The following is a 20,102-nucleotide window of genomic DNA, read 5'->3' on the forward strand; positions in this document are numbered from 1 at the left end:
CTCAACCTTTCCTTGTAAGACATATTCTCTAATCCAGGGAGTATCCTGGTAAATCTCCATCTCAGACCTTACACTAATTCCATTTTATTCTCCTCACATTTTCTTCAACTCCCCCCCAGATTCTCCCACTGACCTGCACACTACGGGCAATTCACAGTGGCCAATTAATCTACCAACCTGCGGGTGTTTGGGATGTGGGACGAAACCGGAGCACCCGGAGGAAACCCACGCGGTACAGGGACAACATGCAAACTTCACATTGACAGCACCAGAAGTCTGGCTTGAACCCTCTTCGCTGGAACTGTGAGGCAGCGGCTCTGCCACTTGTGATCTCACTGAACTATTCAATTTGCATTATGCTAAGGACTGCGCTGTTTGACTACTGTTGTTTTGGGTTTTTTTTTGCCTTTAGTGACATCATAGGGCACAATATTGCAAAGATGGTCGATCTGATACTTCAGCTGTGGTGAGATGAAAGAGAGTGGCCATTAGCTCTCCCTCCCCAGACAGCAGTCTCCTGAGCCCCAACACTCCCTTCAAGTGTGAAAGCCAACTGGATTAAGTCCTCGTCCTCCAACTGCTGTGTATTTACACTGGGAGCTTGTGTTTTTGTTTCATACAAGACGACAATGCGTTTACATTGACTTCTATACTCTGAGTTGTGCTGTCTGGCACTTCAGCAAGAGAGCTGTGACTGTAGCTTTCTGGAAAACCTCTTCAGCTCTGTCCTGTTTAGCAAAGCCAACCGAACCCACAGCCTCCAGTTGCCTGCCACTTCAATTCACTGCCTCTCTCCCACTCTGACCTGTCGGTCTGTGGCCTCCTGCACTGTCACAACAAGGCCCAGCACACACTTGGGGAACATTACCCCGTCATCCACCTGGATAGACGTCGCAGCCTGCAGAACTCAGTATCAAGTTCTCCATAGAACCATAAAACTGTAACAGCACAATACAGGCCCTTCAGCCCACAATGTTGTGCAGACCTTAAAACCTCGCCTGAGACTATCTAACCCCTTCCTCCCACATATCCCTCTATTCTAAATTCCTCCATATGCTTATCTAGTAATCCCTTGAATTTGACCAATGTACCTGCCTCCACCACCACCCCAGGCAGTGCATTCCATGCCCCAACCACTCTCTGGGCGAAAAACCTTCCTCTGATATCTCCCTTGAACTCTCCAACTTTAGATAACTCTCTGTTTGTATCAGGACTGGCCATTTTTGATTGACATCCTTTTTATTTAGTCTGGTCTGCTGGGCATGTCCCAGTAGACCGAACTGCACAGCATGACACAGACTATCCAACAATAACAACACATTACACAGACAAAGAAGCTTAATCTGATTCTAATTGCCCCACTATTTCACCCTATCGGAGCAACTCCCTTTAACCCATTGCCCTCCCCCACCCTTCTCTGCTACCTTAACTAACTTGTTTCTTTTTCATTGTCCTGGACCTGAAACATTAACTGTTTACCTTTCCACAGAAGCTGCCTGTTTCAGCATTTTCTGTTTTTATTTCAGATTTCCCAAATATTGCTGGTTTTTTTTCTATCATTTAACCCATGGGCAGTGTTTCTACCCTGTCACTGTATGCCTTTACACCAATCAAGCTCTCAAGATTGCAGGCACCGTAGTGTGGGGCAGGCACGGTAGTGTAGCAGTTAGCGTAATGCTATTACAGCGCCAGCAACCCGAGTTCAATTCTGGCTGCCGTTTGTAAGGAGTTTGTACGTTCTCCCCGTGACTGCATGGGTTTCCTCCGGGTGCTCCGGTTTCCTCCCACATTCCAAAGACGTACGGGTTAGGAAGTTGTGGGCAAGCTATGTTGGCGCCAGAAGTGTGGCGACACTTGCGAGCTGCCCCCAGAACACTCAACACACAGTGAAATGCATCTTTTGTGTATCGATGTACAAGATTGCGGAAAGCGAGGGTAGTTTGAAAAGGCAGCACCCTGGCGGTGAGCGGTCAGTGGCAGCGCTAGCAGAGACGCTGCCTTACAGCTCCAGTGAAACGGCTTCAGACCTGACCTCCGGCGCTGTCTGCGTGGACTCTGCACGTTCTCCCCGTAACCGTGTGGGTTTCCTCCAGGTTTTCTCCCACATCCCAAACAAGTTGCAAGTTGGTCGATTAATCAGCCACAGTAAATTGCCCCTAGTGTGCAGGGGAGTGGTAGAATCTGGGGGGAGTTGAAGAGAATGTGGGGAGCAGAGTGGTAGGACATCAAGTGGAGGGGCTGTGGGGAAAGTAGACATTAAGACTACAGGCACAGATGGAAACCAAAAGGTTGAACATGATAGAACTAATGTTCTGAGTTGGGTGTATTTCAATGCAAGGAGTACTGTAGGTAAGATGGATGAGCTTAGACCATGGGTCCATACGTGGAGTTATGATGTTGTAGCTATTAGTAAGACTTGGTTGCAGGAGGGGCAGGATTGGCACCTCAATGTTCTGTTGTTTTAGACATGATAGAGGGGGAGGTATTAAAGGGAGGAGGGGTGGCATTACTGTCCTACTGATGTCACGGCAGTGCTCAGAGAGGACATACTGGAGGGCTCGACTACCGAGGCAATTTGGGTGGAACTGAGGAATAAAAAAGGATGACCACATTAATGGGACTATTGACCTCCCAGTAGTCAGTGGGATTTAGAGGACCAAATTTGTAGAGAGATAGCAGACAGTTGCAGGAAATATAACATTGTGATAGGTGACTTTAACTTTCCACATATTGACTCCCACACTGTAAAAGGACTGGATGGGATAGAGTTTGTCAAATGTGTTCAGGAAAGTTTCCTTAATCAATACGTAGAGGTCCCAACTAGAGACAACACGATACTGGATCTCCTCTTAGGGAATGAGACAGGCCAGGTGACAGAAGTGAGTGTAGGGGAACACTTTGGATCGAGTAATCATAATTCCCTTAGTTTCAAGATAATTATGGAGAAGGATAGGACTGGTCCTAGGGTTAAGTTTCTAAGCTGGAGGAAGGCCAATTTTCTTTTTACAATATTTTTATTAATTCCACAAAGAAAATACACAGTACAAGCATCAAAAAGAAGATAAAAATACTACTGAATACATTGTGTTAAATCATACTTGAGATCACAATATTCTAAATTAATAATCACGTGATAGTTAGTTAATAAAGAAAAAAATTGGAATAATTTTATTATATAAAAAAAATCTAAACCCACTACTGAAAACTGGAGCTGTTTGGTTTAAAAAAAAAGACAAGGAAAGACCCTTGAGACATAACGATATCAGCCCATATCTGTACTTTAGTCGCCAAATCAAAGGTTTTGAAAGTAATTCAAAAAAGATACCAATAATTTCCAACAGGAAAGATGCCAATAATTCAAAATAACCCACAGGGTTTGGAAGTCTAAGTTAGATTCAAGATCCAAGAGGAAGGCCAATTTTGATGGCATCATAAGGGATCTGGCAGGCATGGATTGGGATAGGTTGTTTTCCGGCAAAGAGATGCTTGGTAAGTGGGAGGCCTTCAAAAGCGAAATATTGAGAGTACAGAATCGGTATGTTCCTGTTCAAATAAAAGGCAAGGCTGACAGGTTTAGGGAACCTTGGTTATCAAGGGATATTGAGGCCTTGGTAAAGAAAAAGGAAGCGCATATCAGGTTTAGGCAGTTAGGATCAAATGAGGCACATGAGGAGTATAAGAAATGGAAGAGAACACTTAACAGAGAAATCAGGAGGCCTAAAAGCAGACATGAGGTTGCTCTGGCAGACAGGGTGAAAGAGAATCCAAAGGGTTTATATTGGTGTATTAAGAGCAAAAGGATAGCAAGGGACAAAATTGGTCCTATTGAAGATCCACATGGTCATCTATGTGTGGAGCCAAAAGAGATGAGGGAGATCTTAAATGAATTTTTTGCATCTGTATTTACTTGGGAGACAGACGCAGAGACTATAGAACTGAGGCAAAAGAGCAGTGACATCATGTACCGTATCCGGATTATGGAAGAGAAGGTGTTTGCTGTCTTGAGGCGAATTAGGGTAGATAAATCCCCAGGGCCTGATGAAGTGTCCCCTTGGACCTTTGGGAGGCTAGTGCAGAAATTGCAGGGGCCCTGGCAGAGATATTTAAAATGTCCTCAGCCACCGGTGAGATACTGGAAGATAGCTGATGTTGTTCCTTTGTATAAGAAAGGCTCCAAGAATAAGCTGGGAAATTATAGGCCGGTGAGCCTGACGTCATTCGTGGGTAAATTATTGGAGGTCATTCTGAGGGACAGGATATATAAGTATTTGGATAAATAGGGACTGATTAGGGATAGTCAACATAACTTTGTGCATGGCAGGTCTTGTCTAACCAATCTTAGAATTTTTCGAGCTGGTTATCAGGAAGGTTGATGAAGGGAAGGCAGTGGACGTTGTCTACATGGACTTTAGCAAGGCCTTTGACAAAGTCCCGCATAGGAGGCTGCTCCAGAAGGTTAAGTCGCTTGGCATTCAGGATGAAGCAGTCAACTGGATTCAACATTGGCTTAGCGGGAGAGGCCAGAGAGTGGTAGTAGATGGTTGTGTTACGGACTCAGTGAAAGTCCCTTTAAGATAGAGAGTGTGTGTGTATGTGTGTGTGGGGCGTGCTTACGTCAATAGAAGATAAAGGACGTAATGACGTTGTTGAAGAAGAAGAAGAAGGAGAGAGAGAGAAGGGAGAGAGACACCAGCCTGCTTGTTTTCTCTATCGATGGATGAGAAACAATAACTGTGTTTGCCACTGAAATCCATGTATGGAAGTTGGAAGTAATCCGGTGGAGTTCACTTTGTTGCTGACCTGTAGAAGGAAACAGGTATTTGTGAGTGGACGACCACGGTTCGGATGCTTTTCGGGGTGAGGAAGTCACTACCGAGTAAACACTGAAGTGTCGTTTGGGTTCCATCGTGGAACATTTGGATTTCGTATGTACTCTCTCTATGTTTTTCTACATCTATATCTTATCTTCAGACAACGGTGGTTGTTGAAGAAGCCCTTGCTCATGTTTCACCTTATGGCTTGCGGAACTGAACTTTAAGAACCATTCAGGAACTGGGAGTTTTGGACTTTGTCACACACACACACGACGAGTTTAGTTTTGGGGTTAACGTTCGAGGTTTAACATTCTTGAATTCTAACATACTAACATTTTTACTTTTATTTTACGTATTATCATAAGTAGTGATTAATAAAATAGTTTTTAACACTGAATCATGCTCAGTGTGTTTCTTTTGTTGCTGGTTCATGACAGTTGTCTCTCTGACTGGAGGCCTGTGCGCAGGGATCGGTGCTGGGTCTGTTGTTGTTTATCATCTATATTAATGATTTAGATGATAATGTTTTAAACTGGATCAGCACATTTGCAGATGACACCAAGATTGGGGGCATAGTGGACAGCGAGGAAGGCTATCAAAGCTTGCAAAGTGATCTGGGAAAATGGGCTGAAAAATGGCAGATGGAATTTAATGCAGACAAGTGTGAGGTGTTGCACTTTGGGAGGACAAACCAGGGTGAGACTTACACAGTGAATGGTAGGGCACTGAGGTGTGCGGTAGAACAAAGGGACCTGGGAATACAGGTCCATAATTCCTTGAAAGTGGCATCACAGAGATAGGGTCGCAAAGAAAGCTTTTGGCACATTGGCCTTCATTAATCAGGGCATTGAGTACAGGAGTTGGGATGTTATGTTGAAGTTGGATAAGATGTTGGTGAGGCCAAATTTAGAGTGTTGTGTGCAGTTCTGGTCACCTACCTACAGGAAAGATACCAATAAGCTTGAAAGAGTGCAGAGAAAATTTACACGGATGTTGCCAGGACTTGAGGACCTGAATTACAGGGAAAGGTTGATTAGGTTAAGACTTTGTTCCCTGGAGCACAGGAGAATGAAGGGAGATCTTACCTCTATATACCTCTATACCCCTCATATGTTTATATACCTCTATATAAACATATGAGGGGTATAGATAGGATGAATGCATGCAGGCTTTTTCCCCTCAGGTTGGGTAAGACTAGAACAAGAGGTCATAGATTTAGGGTGAAAGGTGAAATATTTAAGGGGAATCTAAGGGGGAACTTCTTCACTCAGAGGGCGGTGCGAGTGTGGAACGAGCTGCCAGTGGAAGTGGTAGATGTGGGTTCAGTTGCAACATTTAAGAGAAGTTTGGATCGGGACATGGATGAGAGAGGTATGGAGGGCTGTGGTCTGGGTGCAGATGGGACTAGGCAAAAAACCAGGCCAGCATGGACTAAATGGGCCAAAGGGCCTGTTTCTGTGCTGTAGTGCTCTATGGCTCTAATAAAATGGGATTGTTGTAAATGGATGTTTGACTGTTGACATGGACTTGGTGGCCTCACAACGGCAGAGCCCTGGCTTCAGTCCTGACCTCTCGTCTGTGTGGAATTTGCACGTTCTCCCTGTGACTGCTTGGGTTTCCCCCGGGATGCTTTGGTTTTCTCCCACATCCCAATGACGTACTAGCTCCTGTAAGTTACCCCTTAGTGAAGGTGAATGGCAAAACATATCAAAGGGTGTTTGATGGATGTGTGGGAGGGAGTAAGTTGCAGAGCTCCGGGGAAACAAGTACATGGGTTGAATGGCCTACTGTGTCATAATGAGTAAATAAGTATGGATGTCTTCACTGTACTATTCCCCAAATCTACCTGCAGGGCCCCTGCACGGCAAGCGCAGGAAGGAGAAGCACTACGCAAATGTAGGGAAGTCGAGGCACTTGAAGAGAAAGTGATGAGTTAGTTGGAAAATACTTATTCTTCCTTAGAGTCAGTTCCAACTTTGTGATTTTTCCCAATGCACAGACTCACTCATGGATATCTCCTAGTTGGGAACCTCACTCACAGATTCCACATTTCCTATCAGGTGATGTCAGTGTCCAGATTTATTCCTACACTGAGCAACTTCTCTTCTGATCCCTCTCACTTTCTACAGATCAGAGGTGTAGCCGTGGGCCCAAGCTATACCTGTGTTTCCAACAGTCCTTGGTCCAAACCTACTCCGGCACCACTCCCCAAATGGTTCTCCACTGCGTTGACGACTTCATTGTTGCTACCTCCTGCACTCGTGGAACTCCTCAATCTTATCACCTTTACTACAAACTACCACCTGCCTTCAAATTCACTTGTCCGTTTCTGACACCACTTGGCCTTGCCTGGACCCCGGTCTCCATCTCCATACTGACATAAACCCCTTGATTCCCACGACTAATTTTACTACACCCCTTCCTACCCTGTCTCTTGTAAGGATGCTATCCCTTTTTTTCAGTTTCTCCATCTCCGCCGCGCCTAATCCTCTAAGATGAGACTTTCTGCTCCAGGACATCCGAAATGTTCTCCTTTTGGAGCCCTCACTCATATTTTCTCTATTTCCTGGTATTCAGATCTCACCCCACCTTCTTCCAAGCAAAACAGAGATAGAGTTCCCTTGGGAGGAGTACAAGGCTAAAAGGAAGGAACTTAAGAAAGAGATTAGGAGAGCCAGAAGGGGACATGAGAAAGCCTTGGCGGGCAGGATTAAGGAAAACCCCAAGGCGTTCTACACGTATGTGAAAGGTAAGAGGATGAGATGCGAAAGGATAGGGCCTATCAAGTGCAGCAGTGGGAAAGTGTGTATGGATCCGGAAGAAATAGCGGAGGTATTTAATGAATACTTTATGTCAGTATTCACCACGGAAAAAGATCTGGGGGATTGTAGTGGGGACTTGCAGCAGGCTGAAAAGCTTGAGCATGTAGATATTAGAAAAGAGGTGGTGCTGAAACTTTTGGAAAGCATCAAGTTAGATAAGTCGTCAGGACCGGATGAGATGTAACCCAGGTTGCTGTGGGAGGCAAGGGAGGAGATTCCGGAGCCTCTGACGATGATCTTTGCATCGTCGATGGAGACGGGAGAGTTTCTGGAAGATTGGAGGGTTGCGGATGTTGTTCCTTTGTTCAAGAAGGGGAGTAAGGATAGCCCAGGAAATTATAGACCAGTGAATCTTACCTCAGTGGTTGGTAAGCTGATGGAGAAGATCCTGAGAGAGAGGATTTATGAACATTTGGAGAGGTATAATATGATTAGGAATAGTCAGCATGGCTTTGTCAAGGGCAGGTCCTGTCTTACGAGCCTGATTGAATTTTTTTGAGGATGTGACTAAGCACGTCGATGAAGGGAGAGCAGTAGATGTAGTGTATATGGATTTCAGCAAGGCGTTTGATAAGGTACCCCATGCGAGGCTTATGGAGAAGGTGAGGAGACATGGGATCCAAGGGGACATTGCAGTGTGGATCCAGAACTGGCTGGCCCACAGAAGGCAAAGAGTCGTTGTTGAAGGGTCGTATTCTGAGTGGAGGTCGGTGACCAGTGGTGTACCTCAGGGATCTCTACTGGGACGCTTACTCTTTGTGATTTTTATAAACTAGCTGGATGAGGAAGTGGAGGGCTGGGTTAGTAAGTTTGCGGACGACACGAAGGTTGGGGGTGTTGTGGATAGTTTGGAGGGCTGTCAGAGGTTACATAGATAGGATGCAGAGTTGGACTGAGAAGTGGCAGATGCAGTTCAACCCAGATAATTGTGAAGTGGTTCATTTTGGTAGGTCAAATATGTTGGCGGAATATAGTATTAATGGTAGGACTCTTGGCAGTGTGGAGGATCAGAGGGATCTTGGGGTCCGAGTCCATAGGACGCTCAAAGCAGCTGCGCAAGTTGACTCTGTGGTTAAGAAGGCATATGGTGTATTGTCCTTCATCAATCGGGGAATTGAATTTAGGAGCCGAGAGGTATTGTTGCAGCTATATAGGACCCTGGTCAGACCCCACTTGGAGTATTGTGCTCAGTTCTGGTCACCTCACTACAGGAAAGATGTGGAAGCCATAGAGAGGGTGCAGAGGAGATTTACAAGGATGCTGCCTGGAATGTGGAGCATGCCTTACGAAAGCAGGTTGAGGGAACTCAGCCTTTTCTCCTTGGGAGAGAGTGGTGAGTGTGTGGAATGGGCTGCTGGAAATGGTGGTGGAGGCGGATATGATAGGGTCTTTCAAGAGACTATTAGGTAGGTACATGGCGCTGACTAAAATAGAGGGCTATGGGTAAGCCTAGTAATTTCTCGGGTAGGGACGTGTTCGGCACAGCTTTGTGGGCCGAAGGGCCTGAATTGTGCTGTAGTTTTTCTATGTTCTATGTCCTCGCCTTTCACCCTACCAGCATCCACATCCAGCATATCATCCTTCATCACTCCTGTAGCTAAAACAGGACCCCACCACCAGTCATCTTCCCCTCCCCGCCCATTCCTGCCTTCCACAGGGACCACTCTCTCTGCAACTCCCTAGTTCACTCATCCCTCCTGCCCCCCCCACCCCCCCCCCCCCCCCCCCCCCCCAGCACTTTCCCCTGCCACCACCTCCCTCAGCAACACCCAGGGACGTAAACGTCCCTTCCAGGTCAAGCAAAGATTAACATGCATCTCCTTCAGCCTCATCTACTGCATGCATGATATGGTCCCCTCTACATCAGCAAGACCAAGTGTAGACTAGGCGACCATTTTACGGAACACCTCTGCTCTGTCCGCAATGGCCATCCTGACCTCCCAGTTGATTCCCATTTCAACTTGGTTCCATCAGCCTGCCACCTGCACATCACTGGTTCTTCTATCCCCAACCACGACTTAAATTGGTTTATTATTGTCACTTGTACCGAGGTACAGTGAAAAACTTGTCTTGCATACCGATCATACAGGACGATTCATTACACAGTGCAGTTACATTGAGTTGGTACAGAGTGCATTGAGGTAGTACAGGGTAAAAACTATAACAGTACAGAATAAAGTGTCACAGAGAAAGTGCAGTGCAATAAAGTGCAAGATCACAACAAGGTAGATCATGAGGTCATAGTCCATCTCATCGTATAAGGGAACCATTCAATGGTCTTATCACAGTGGGATAGAAGCTGTCCTTGAGCCTGGTGGTACGTGCCCTCAGGATCTTGTATCTTCTGCCTGATGGGAGAGGAATGACCTGGGTGGGTGGGGTCTTTGATTATGCTGGCTGCTTCACCAAGGCAGCGTGAGGTAAAGACAGAGTCCACGGAGGGGAGGCTGGTTTCAGTGACGTGCTGGGCTGTGTCCACAACTCTGCAGTTTCTTGCAGTCCTGGGCAGAGCAGTTGCCATACCAAGCCATGATGCATCAGATAGGATGCTTGCTGTGGTGCATTGATAAAAGTTGGTGAGTGTCAAAAGGGCATACCAAATTTCTTTAGCCTCCTGAGGAAGTAGAGGCGCTGGTGAGCTTTCTTGGCCGTGGCATCTACGTGGTTGGAATAGTACAGGCTATTGGTGATGTTCTCTTCTAGGAACTTGAAGCACTCAACCCTCTCGACCCCAGCACCGTTGATGTAGACAGGTGCATGTACACCGCCCCCTTTCCTGAAGTCAATGACCAGCTCCTTTGTTGACATTGAGGGAAAGGTTGTTGGCATGACACCATGTCACGAAGCTCTCTATCTCCTTCCTGTACTCCGTCTCATCATTATTTGAGATACGGCCCACTACGGCGGTATCATCTGCAAACTTGTAGATGGAGTTAGAGCAGACTCTGGCCACGTAGTCATAAGTATGTAGAGAGTAGAGTAGAGGGCTGAGGACGCAGCCTTGTGGGCACCAGTGTTGAGAATTGTCATGCTGGAGGTATTGCTGCCTATCCTCACTGATTGCAATCTGTTGGTCAGAAAGTCAAGGATCCAGTTACAGAGGGAGGTGTTGAGTCCCAGATCTCGGAGTTTGGTGATGAGTTTGCTTGGAATTACAGTATTGAAGGCGGAGCTGTATTCAATAAACAATAGTCTAACGTAGTTGTCTTTACTGTCCAGATGCACCAGAGCTGAGTGTATATCCTCCCCTATCTGGTGCTGCTTCTCACCTTCCTTATCAGATTCCACTACCTGTAGCCTCTTGTGTATCCATGTCATCCTCCAGCCTCCATCTCTTCCTCCCCTGTCTCGCTCCATCTGTATCTCTCTCTACCTATCACCCACCAGCTGCTGTCTCCTGACTCCACCCCTCCGTCCCACTAGCTCCATCTGTCCATTTTCTCCCTCCTCACCTGGTTCCAGCTATTGCCTGCCTGCCTCTTGTGTCACCCCTTCCCTCTCACCTCTTTATACTGATCACTCTCTCCTGCTGCAAGGGTCTCGACCCAAAATGTCCACCATCCCTTTGCCTCCACAGATGCTGCTTGACTCGCTGAGTTCCTCCAGCATTGTGTTTTTTAGTGAAAGCCAAAGAGTGTAGTTTGATGTGCAATTTATTGTTACAATTTCTAAATCATTTTCTTTCTACAGGCTTCCAGTTTGACAGAAAAAGATCTAACCACCCTCAAACTTCTTAATGAAACCAGGGATATGCTGGAAAGGTCTGTATGCCAGAACTTTGGGGAAAAGACATTGTGGAGTTCTTGGTTTGAAAATTTGGCTATGGGGAGTTGCTGCATCTGTACAGGATTTGGAGGGCCATACCTCCAAGTATTGTGTAAAGTTACGGCCTTACTGGAGAAGGGATATTCTTGCACTGGAGACAATTCAGAGAAAGTGCATGGGGTGGGATCCTGGAATAAAGTGGTGGTCTTGTGTGGAATGATTGAACAGGTTAAGTCCATGCTGATTTGAAGAACAAGTGATAGAACACAGAGCAATACAGCAAAGGAACAGGCCCTTCAGCCCTTATTGTCTAAACAAACCATGATGCCAATCCAAACTAATCCCATCTGACTGCACATGGTCTATGTCCCTCCTTTCCTTGTTTGTTCAGGTGCCTGTCTAAATGCCTCTTAAACGTTCCCATTGTATCTGCTTCCACCACCTCCTCTGGCAGCACTTTCCAGGCACCCACCACTTTCTGTTTTTAAAAAAAAAACTTGCCTCGCAGATCTCCTTTAAACTTGCCCCCCTCACCTTAAGCTAAGCCCTCTAGTATTTGACATTTCCACCCTGGGGAAAAGTTCTGACTCTCTACCCTATCTGCCTTCCTCATAATTTTGTATACTTCTACTGGGTCGCCCCTCCTCAGCCTCCGCCACTTCATAGAACATAAACATAGAACAGTACAGCACAATACAGGCCCTTCGGCCCACAATGTTGTGCCGACCTTTATATCTCACCTAAGACTATCTAACGCCTTCCTCCCACATATCCCTCTATTTTAAATTCCTCCATATGCTTATCTAGTAATCTCTTGAATTTGACCAATGTACCTGCCTCCACCACCGCCCCAGGCAGCGCATTCCACGCCCCAACCACTCTCTGGGTAAAAAAACCTCCCTCTCATATCTCCCTTGAACTTCCCATCCACTACTTTAAAGCCATGCCCTCTTGTATTGAGCATTGGCGCCGTGGGAAAGAGGCACTGACTGTCCACTCTATTTATTCCTCTTAATATTTTGTGCACCTCTATCATGTCTCCTCTCATCCTCCTCCTCTCCAAAGAGTAAAGCCCTAGCTCCCTTAGTCTGTCCTCACAATGCATACTCTCCAACCCAGGCAGCATCCTAGTAAATCTCCTCTGCACCCTTTCCAACGCTTCCACATCCTTCCTATAATGAGGCGACCAGAACTGGACACAGTACTCCAAGTGTGGTCTAACCAGAGTTTTGTAGAGCTGCATCATTACCTCGCGGCTCTTAAACTCGATCCCTCGACTTATGAAAACGAACACCCCATAAGCTTTCTTAACTGCCCTATCCACCTGCGAGTTCAGAGTTTGTCCAACCTCTCCTTGTAACTAATACCATCTAACCCAGGAACCCATTGAAATGTAATGTTCCAGGTGGGTATGCTTGACTGGATAGATAGTTCCCCTTTTGTGGGAATCTAGAACTAGTGGATGTGGTCTCAGAATGAGTTGCCTATTTAAAACTGAGGTGAGGAGGAATGTTTCCTCTGAGTGCAGTGAGGGTTTGGAAAGCTGTACAAGGGAGAGCTGTGGAGGTTGAAACATGGAACATATTCAAGGTTGAGATAACTTGGTGAAAATGGGGCATGTGAGGAACAAGAATGAGATTGGGGTTGAAGCTAAAACCAGATCAGCCATGACTCCAACGAGTGGCGGAGCAGGCTTGTGGGGACGTGTGTGCTTGTCTTGAGGACTGTTGGCCTTGGCAGTGATGTTCACATCATGAATTATAAGAAAAAATGCATTTGATCAAGTGAAAAAGATCCATAGCTGCTTTAGAGGAGCCTAATCAGACTAAATTTGAAAGAATTTAGATAAGGAGATACGAGGCTAAAAACTTGATTAAGAAAATAGCTTTTAAAGAACATTATTAAAGAGCTAGAGAGATGGAGGGAATTCCAGAGCTTATGGCCCTGATAGCTGGAGGCACAATGATAGTGCAGAGGAGATTTACCAGGATATTGCCTGGATTGGAGAGCATGTCTTATGAGGATAGGTTGAGCGAGCTAGGGCTTTTCTCTTTGGAGAGAAGGAGGATGAGAAGTGACTTGATAGAGGTGTACAAGATGATAAGAGGCATAGATCGAGTGGACAGGCAGAGACTTTCTCCCAGGGCGACAATGGCTAACACAAGGGGACATAATTTTAAGGTGATTGGAGGAAGGTGTAAGGGGGATGTCAGGGGGAGAGTGGTGGGTGTGTGGAATGCACTGCCTGCAGAGGTTGTGGGGGCAGATACATTAGGGACATTTAAGAGACTCTTAGATACATGAATGATAGAAAAATAGGGGGCTATGTGGGAGGGAAGGGTTAGATAGATCTTAGAGCAGGATAAAATGTCAGCACAACATTGTGGGCCGAAGTGCCTGTACTGTGCTGTAGTGTTCTATGTTTAATTAAGTTTGAGCACGTTCAAGAGAATGGAACTGGGGAACCTGGAGCTGTCAGAGGGTTATGGTATTAGAGGAGACTTATAAAGAAAGCACTTGATGAAACAATCAAGGAACTTGAAAACTCAGAATTTTCAAAGTGAGGCCTTGCTTAGCTGGGAGCTAATGTAGGTCTGACCATTCAGGGTGAATCAGTGAACAGATCTTGGTGTGACTTGTGTAACCAGCTGCAGTGCATTGAATGTCCTCGGGCAACCAGGGAGTGAAGGAGCAGATAAACTGAAGGAGCCAGCCAGTGCTGTGTTGGAATAATTATCTGTAGATGTGTCATAACTTACTACGTCTTTCCTTGCAGTGTGCGTTGAAATGAAATGGGATCACCTTAGCTCAATTGATAAATTCTCTGCCAATTGCTTTAGGCCTGTGACAATATGATTGGAAAGGAAGCATAGAACTTTCCAATCTCACCTGACCGAGATAATTACGTACTATTAAAAACACTAAGCAATTGGCAGCAAAAATAGTTTCTTATAATAGTTAATGATGTTAATCTAAGGTTTAACTCTAAATCTTTTAATTATCCTGTTATAAGGAGCTGTCGGACTGGAGGGAACTCTCACTGTCTCTCAGTTCCACTCCTCAGCTCACTTAAGAGAAGCGGTACTTACGTCCGTTATAGTATCACCCCACGTTTTTACCTTTCACTGAATTACAACCAGTGCGAAATGTGGTTAACTGTCACCTTGTGTAAATACCACAGTGCAGACTTCAACACCGTTTTAAATTCCTGTTTGAATCGAGGATTTAGCCGACTGCTGGACAACATGGCGGAGTTCTTCAAGCCCACAGAAGAGGCTGCCACTCAGAATGGAAGGATCAACAGGTCAGTTTGTCCACCTGTGGCACGGCACTCAGTTTGATGTTTGCCAGAGGAGAGATGTACCCAACTCTGCAGAGAAACCTCAATTCAAGTCTCGTTTGCAAATCAAACAAGTTGTGCTCAATATTTATTAGTGTTGTGCTCCATTCTGGGCATCACGCTTTAGTAAATGGTTTGGAGAGGGCACAGAGGAGATGTACTAGCGTGATATTGGAGATGAAAAACTGTTGGGGTTGTTCTCCTTTGAGCAGTGTATGTTGAGAATTTATTTGAGGTGCCCAAAGTCATGAGATGCTTTGATGGTGCAGAGATTTCTACTGGTATCAAGGTCAGTGACAAGTGATTTAAGATGATTGATAAATAATCAAAGGGGAGAAGATGCAAGTGTTTACTCAGTGAGGTGTAATGGTCTGAACACAATTTCTGCAAGGATAGTGGAGGTGCACTTGTTACACCATGGTCCATTGTGAGAATTTCATCCATATCCTTTCTCCCAAACTTTGCAGCTTATCCAACGTGAAGCTTCCTCTCGCCAAGATCATCCCTATTATTAATGGGCAGATACATTCAACCTGCAGCGAGACTCCCAGCCATTTTGTTCAGGTGAGTGACAGTTGTTCTGTGAATGGAGGTCCTTGGGTCCCTGCTTTCTCTATGCTTTAGTCGTTTACCCAGCACTGCACGCCAGTCTCTCCCCTTTCCCTACGATCTATAGGATAATACTTGCCATCAGTTCTTGACTCGTTTTGTCTTCCCTTTTGAAAAAACAAGAAGGTGCTGGAGGAACTCAGCAGGCCAGGCAGCATCTGTGGAGAAAAGCAGGCGGTCAACATTTCGGGTCGGGACCCATCTTCAGGACTGAAGTTAGGAAAAGGGAAGCCCAATATACAGGAGGGAAAAGCAGAGCAGTGATAGGTGGACAAAGGAGGGGAGGCGGGGTGGGCACAGGGTGGTGATAGGTGGATGCAGGTAGGAGATAGTGATAGGCAGGCGCAGGGGAGGAGGGGAGAGCAGATCCACTGGGGATGGGTCAAAGGTGTGGAGACAGGTACCCCATGAGGGGAGAGGAGGAGAGGGAAGAAAATTAGGTGAGGAGGAAAAAAGAGAGGGGCCAAGAAACGGAAGAAAAGGCAAGGCATAGTGGTAAAGTGGGAGAATTCAATGTTCATGCCATTAGGCTGCAAGGTCTCAAGATGGAAAATGAGGTGGTGTTCCACCAGTTTGCTTTTGGACTTCTCCTGGCAGTGGAGGAGACCGAGGACTGACATGTCAGTGATAGTGTGGGAGGGGGAGTTGAAGTGACTGGCAACGGGGAGATGCAGGTTACAGTTACAGACGGAGTGCAGGTGTTCTGCAAAACGGTCACCGTCTGCATTTGGTCTCGCCAATGTAGAGGAGGCCACACTTGGAGCACCAAATACAGTAGATGATATTAGGGGAGGTGCAGTTAAGTCTCTGTCTCACCTGAAAGGACTGTTTGGGTCCCTGGATCGAGGTGGTGTAGGGGCAGGTGTTGCACCTGTGGCGGGGGCAGTGGGAAGTCCCTGGGGTGGGGGTGGGGAGGAGTGAACTAGGGAGTCACGGAGAGAACAGTCCCTGCGAAAGGCAGAAAGGGGTGGGGAGGGGAAGATGTGCTTGGCGGTGGGGTCCCGTTGGAGATGGCGGAAGTGGCGGAGAATGATGTGTCGGATATGTAGGCTGGTGGGATGAAATGTGAGGACGAGGGGGACCCTATCCCTGTTGGGTCTGGGAGGGGTGGGGGTGAGAGCGGAGGTGCTTTTCTTTTCTTCCCTTTCCTAGCCTATCTCTTTTTTTTTCTTCTCGCCTATTTTTTGTCCCCACTCCTCCCCCTCCCCCCATGGGTCACCTGCCTCCATACCTTTGACCCATCTCCTGGTGGATTTGGTCTCCCCTCCTCCCCTGCATCTACCTATCACCACCCTGTGCCCACCCCACCTCCCCTCTTCTGTCCACTTATCACTGCTCTGCTTTTCCCTCCTCTATATTGGGCTTCCCCTTTTCCTATCTTCAGTCCGGAAGAAGGGTCCTGACCCGAAACGTTGACTGTCTGCTTTTCTCCACGGATGCTGCCTGGCCTGCTGAGTTCCTCCAGCATCTGCGGTCCTTTGTTTCTCTTGTCTTCCTTTTTATTGTTCTTCAATAAAGTAGTTCCCATTCCTCAAAATTGGGATCTCCCTGTGGATTCTCAGTTGAATGAGCCATAGAGTAAAACAGCACGGAAACAGGCCCTTCGGCCCAGCTGGTCCATGCTGACCAAGATGCCCATCTAAGCCAGTCCCATTTGCCCGCATTTGATCCATATCCCTCTAAACCTTTCCTGTCCTATGACTCCGGTCACGTTTTCTTTATTTAAACTTTGTTTAATTAATTCACCACCTTTCCCCTTTTGAAACCTGAAACTAAAAGGAAAACATGAAGATATATATTTGGCATGTTGAGTTTCTTGAGCCAGGAACTGACCACTTCCTCAGTCTTTCTCTCCTCCCCTACTTTCGCAGTCAGATAGGTCTTCAAACACTTGGTTTATTTTATATATTCAGAACTCTCCAGTCTTTCTGAGCTGCTCTAATCCTATAAAATCCACCCCATGTGCTCTCTTATTCCTTCCAAGCCCCGTTGCATTGTCGTTGGTGTCTGTACTGTCATCGCATCATAAGAGTGGTACAGCACAGAAACAGGCCCTTCGGCCCAACACGCCCATTCCGACCTTTCTGCCCATCTACACCAATCCCATTTGCCTGAATAAGAACCATATCTTTCTATACCTTGCCTATTAAAGTGCCTGTCTAAATGCCTCATAAATGCAGTGAATGTACCTGATTCCATCACGTCCTGTAGCAGGGAGTTCCAAATATCAGCCTGTGTGTGTGTGTGTGTGTGTGTGTGTGTGTGTGTGTAAACAAAAAACTTACCCCTCAGTTCCCCTTCAAAATTCCTTCCTCTCACCTTTAAGCCTGTGCCCTTTGATATCCCTACCATGGGAAAAGGATTCTGACGACCAACCTTGTCTATGCATGTATACCTCTATCAGCTCATCCCCCCTTTGCTCCATGTGCGGTTGTAAAAGTTTCAACATGTCATTCCCAACTTTTAAGTTCGATGTCCCGGCCTATGAAGGCAAGGATGCCACATGCCATGTTCGCCACCTTATCTACCTCTGTTGCCACTTTCAGGGAACTGTGGACTTGCATCCCTAGATCTCGCTGTTCAGCAGCATTCCTTAGTCCCCTACCATTTACTGTGTATGTCCTACCCCAATCTGACTTGCCAACATTCATCACCTCACGCTTATCAGGATTAAGTTCCATCTGCCAGCACTCTGGCCAACTTCCCATCTGATCTGCATCCTGTTGTAGCCTTAGACAACCTTCCTCGCTGTTCACATTTTTCTACCATCCTGGCCCTCTGCTCTGAACTCATTGTATCATCTCCTGCAATAAAAAAAACAGAAAATGCTGGAAACACTCAGCAGGTCAGGCAGCATCTGTGGAGAGAGGAATAGAGTTAACGTATTGGGTTGAAGTGTTTCCAGTATCTTCTGTTTTTATTCCAGATTTCCAGCACCTGCATTTATTTTCTTTTAGATTTCTTTATTAGTCACATGTACATCAAAACGCACAGTGAAATGCATCTTTTGCATAGGGTGTTCTGGGGGGCAGCCCACAAGTGTCGCCACACTTCCGGCACCAACATAGCATGCCCACAGCTTCCTAACCCATACAGCTTTGGAATGTGGGAGGAAACCGGAGCACCCGGAGGAAACCTACACAGACATGGGGATGTGCCAACCTATATAAACCTACTCCACAATCAATCTAGCCCATAACCCTCCATTTTCCTCACATCCATGTGCCTATCTAACCGCTACACTACTGTGCCTGCCCTTCACTACCGTCTCCTGGCTCTCTGCTTCATTAAAACATTTATTGAAACCAACGTCTTAGTCGGCTTTGGGCTACCCCTTCTTATCACAGTCACTTGCATCTGTTGATGTGTCACTGAAAGGGCCTCTGTCTGGATGCTTTCTTAGGCAAAAGAGGGTGAGGGTGGGTGTACAAATGCAACGTTGCTGACTGTCTGATTCGACTGGTGCCCAGGACCTGCTGCTGATGGACCAGGTAAAGGACTTTGCTGCCAACATCTACGAAGCATTCAGCACCCCGCAGCAGCTGGAGAAGTGACTCCTGGTGAGCAAGTGAGGCGCCCGACTTCAACTCTTGCCTGTGACGGCGTGAAGTGTTTGCAAGTGAAATTCTCTCTAGGAGGCACTGTGCCTCTACTCAACACACAGTCTCTAATGGCTAGTTGCTGTTAACTTTTACTGAATCTTTCTGGAATCAATCACATTAATCTGCCTGTAAATATTTTGTACCAGCCTGTTATTTGTATCAGTGTACTGTACATTATAAGCTGTATAGAATGAACCTGGGATTCCGTGGGTATGTATTTTTACTGCCGTGTGTGTGCGAGCATGTGTGTTCCAGCCTAGATTGGAATTGCCTAAATGTGTGGCGCCTCTTTGCTCTTATTATTTTGGTTGCTTTCAAAAAAACTTCTGTTATGAATTTATTGTACAGTATTAAAAGAACATAGCACTAAGGAAAATTTTAGTCCAAGTTGTCTTCTGATTCAAGTGCAGAGCATATGCAGGGAATAAACCATGTGATATTCTGTGATTTTTATACACCTGTATAAGATAACCCCACAGTCTCCTCTGCTCCACTTGCCCTGTGGCCTTCAGTGTTTTAGTGATTCAAATCCTTGTCTAGATAAATCTCAGTCTGCCTCCAGTACCCACTTGCTTTCCAGATTGTAACCAACCTTTGGGTCAAACAATTCTTCAGATCCTTTCTAAACCTCCTACCCCTTATCTTAAACCAATGTCCTCTGGGTTTTGACACCTCTGCTATAGGAAATGTTTCTTACTATACACAATTTTCATTATTTTGTACACCTCAGTCATGTCCCTCTCAACCTCCATTCCAAGGAAAAACTCAATTTATCCAGTCTCTTCCTGTGAAATACTCCAACCCAAGCAACATCATGCTGAATCTCCTCTGCATCCTCTCCAGTGCAGTCACATTCTTTGTAAAAGTGCAGTGACAGGCGATGGGGGGGAGAAAGGCTCCTCTCTGAAACAGTAACCATGAAACAACCAGTTTGGTGTAAAGTTTCAGCCAAGGAATTCTACTTTCCTGGCCTACGTGAGAGTCCAGACCCCCTACCAATAGTGACGTCCTATGTGTAAATTTTTAAAAAACCTGCATTCTATAATTCCCTACCTACTTTTGCTTTCCATTTCCAGGACCCCAAATCCTGCAGAAACCCCTTGTGCATAACTGCATGGAGAGTGAGTGAGACCTGAGAACATGGCAAGTG

At 46.2% G+C, this 20,102-nt stretch overlaps 1 protein-coding gene across 1 annotated transcript in view; it reads left to right on the forward strand.

Annotated features, from left to right (window-relative positions):
- Positions 1 to 19,324, forward strand: part of pex3 (peroxisomal biogenesis factor 3) — a 44,929-nt gene extending 25,605 nt beyond the window's left edge. The window contains exons 9-12 of the mRNA XM_052011718.1: positions 11,327 to 11,397; positions 14,583 to 14,705; positions 15,209 to 15,305; positions 18,821 to 19,324. Coding sequence (XP_051867678.1) covers positions 11,327 to 11,397; positions 14,583 to 14,705; positions 15,209 to 15,305; positions 18,821 to 18,904 — 375 coding nt within the window. The 3' untranslated portion in view covers positions 18,905 to 19,324. The remainder of the gene's footprint in view (positions 1 to 11,326; positions 11,398 to 14,582; positions 14,706 to 15,208; positions 15,306 to 18,820) is intronic.
- Positions 19,325 to 20,102: the final 778 nt, after the last annotated feature.

Source organism: Pristis pectinata, chromosome 3 (assembly GCF_009764475.1).
Source record: "Pristis pectinata isolate sPriPec2 chromosome 3, sPriPec2.1.pri, whole genome shotgun sequence".
Lineage (NCBI taxonomy): Eukaryota > Metazoa > Chordata > Chondrichthyes > Rhinopristiformes > Pristidae > Pristis > Pristis pectinata.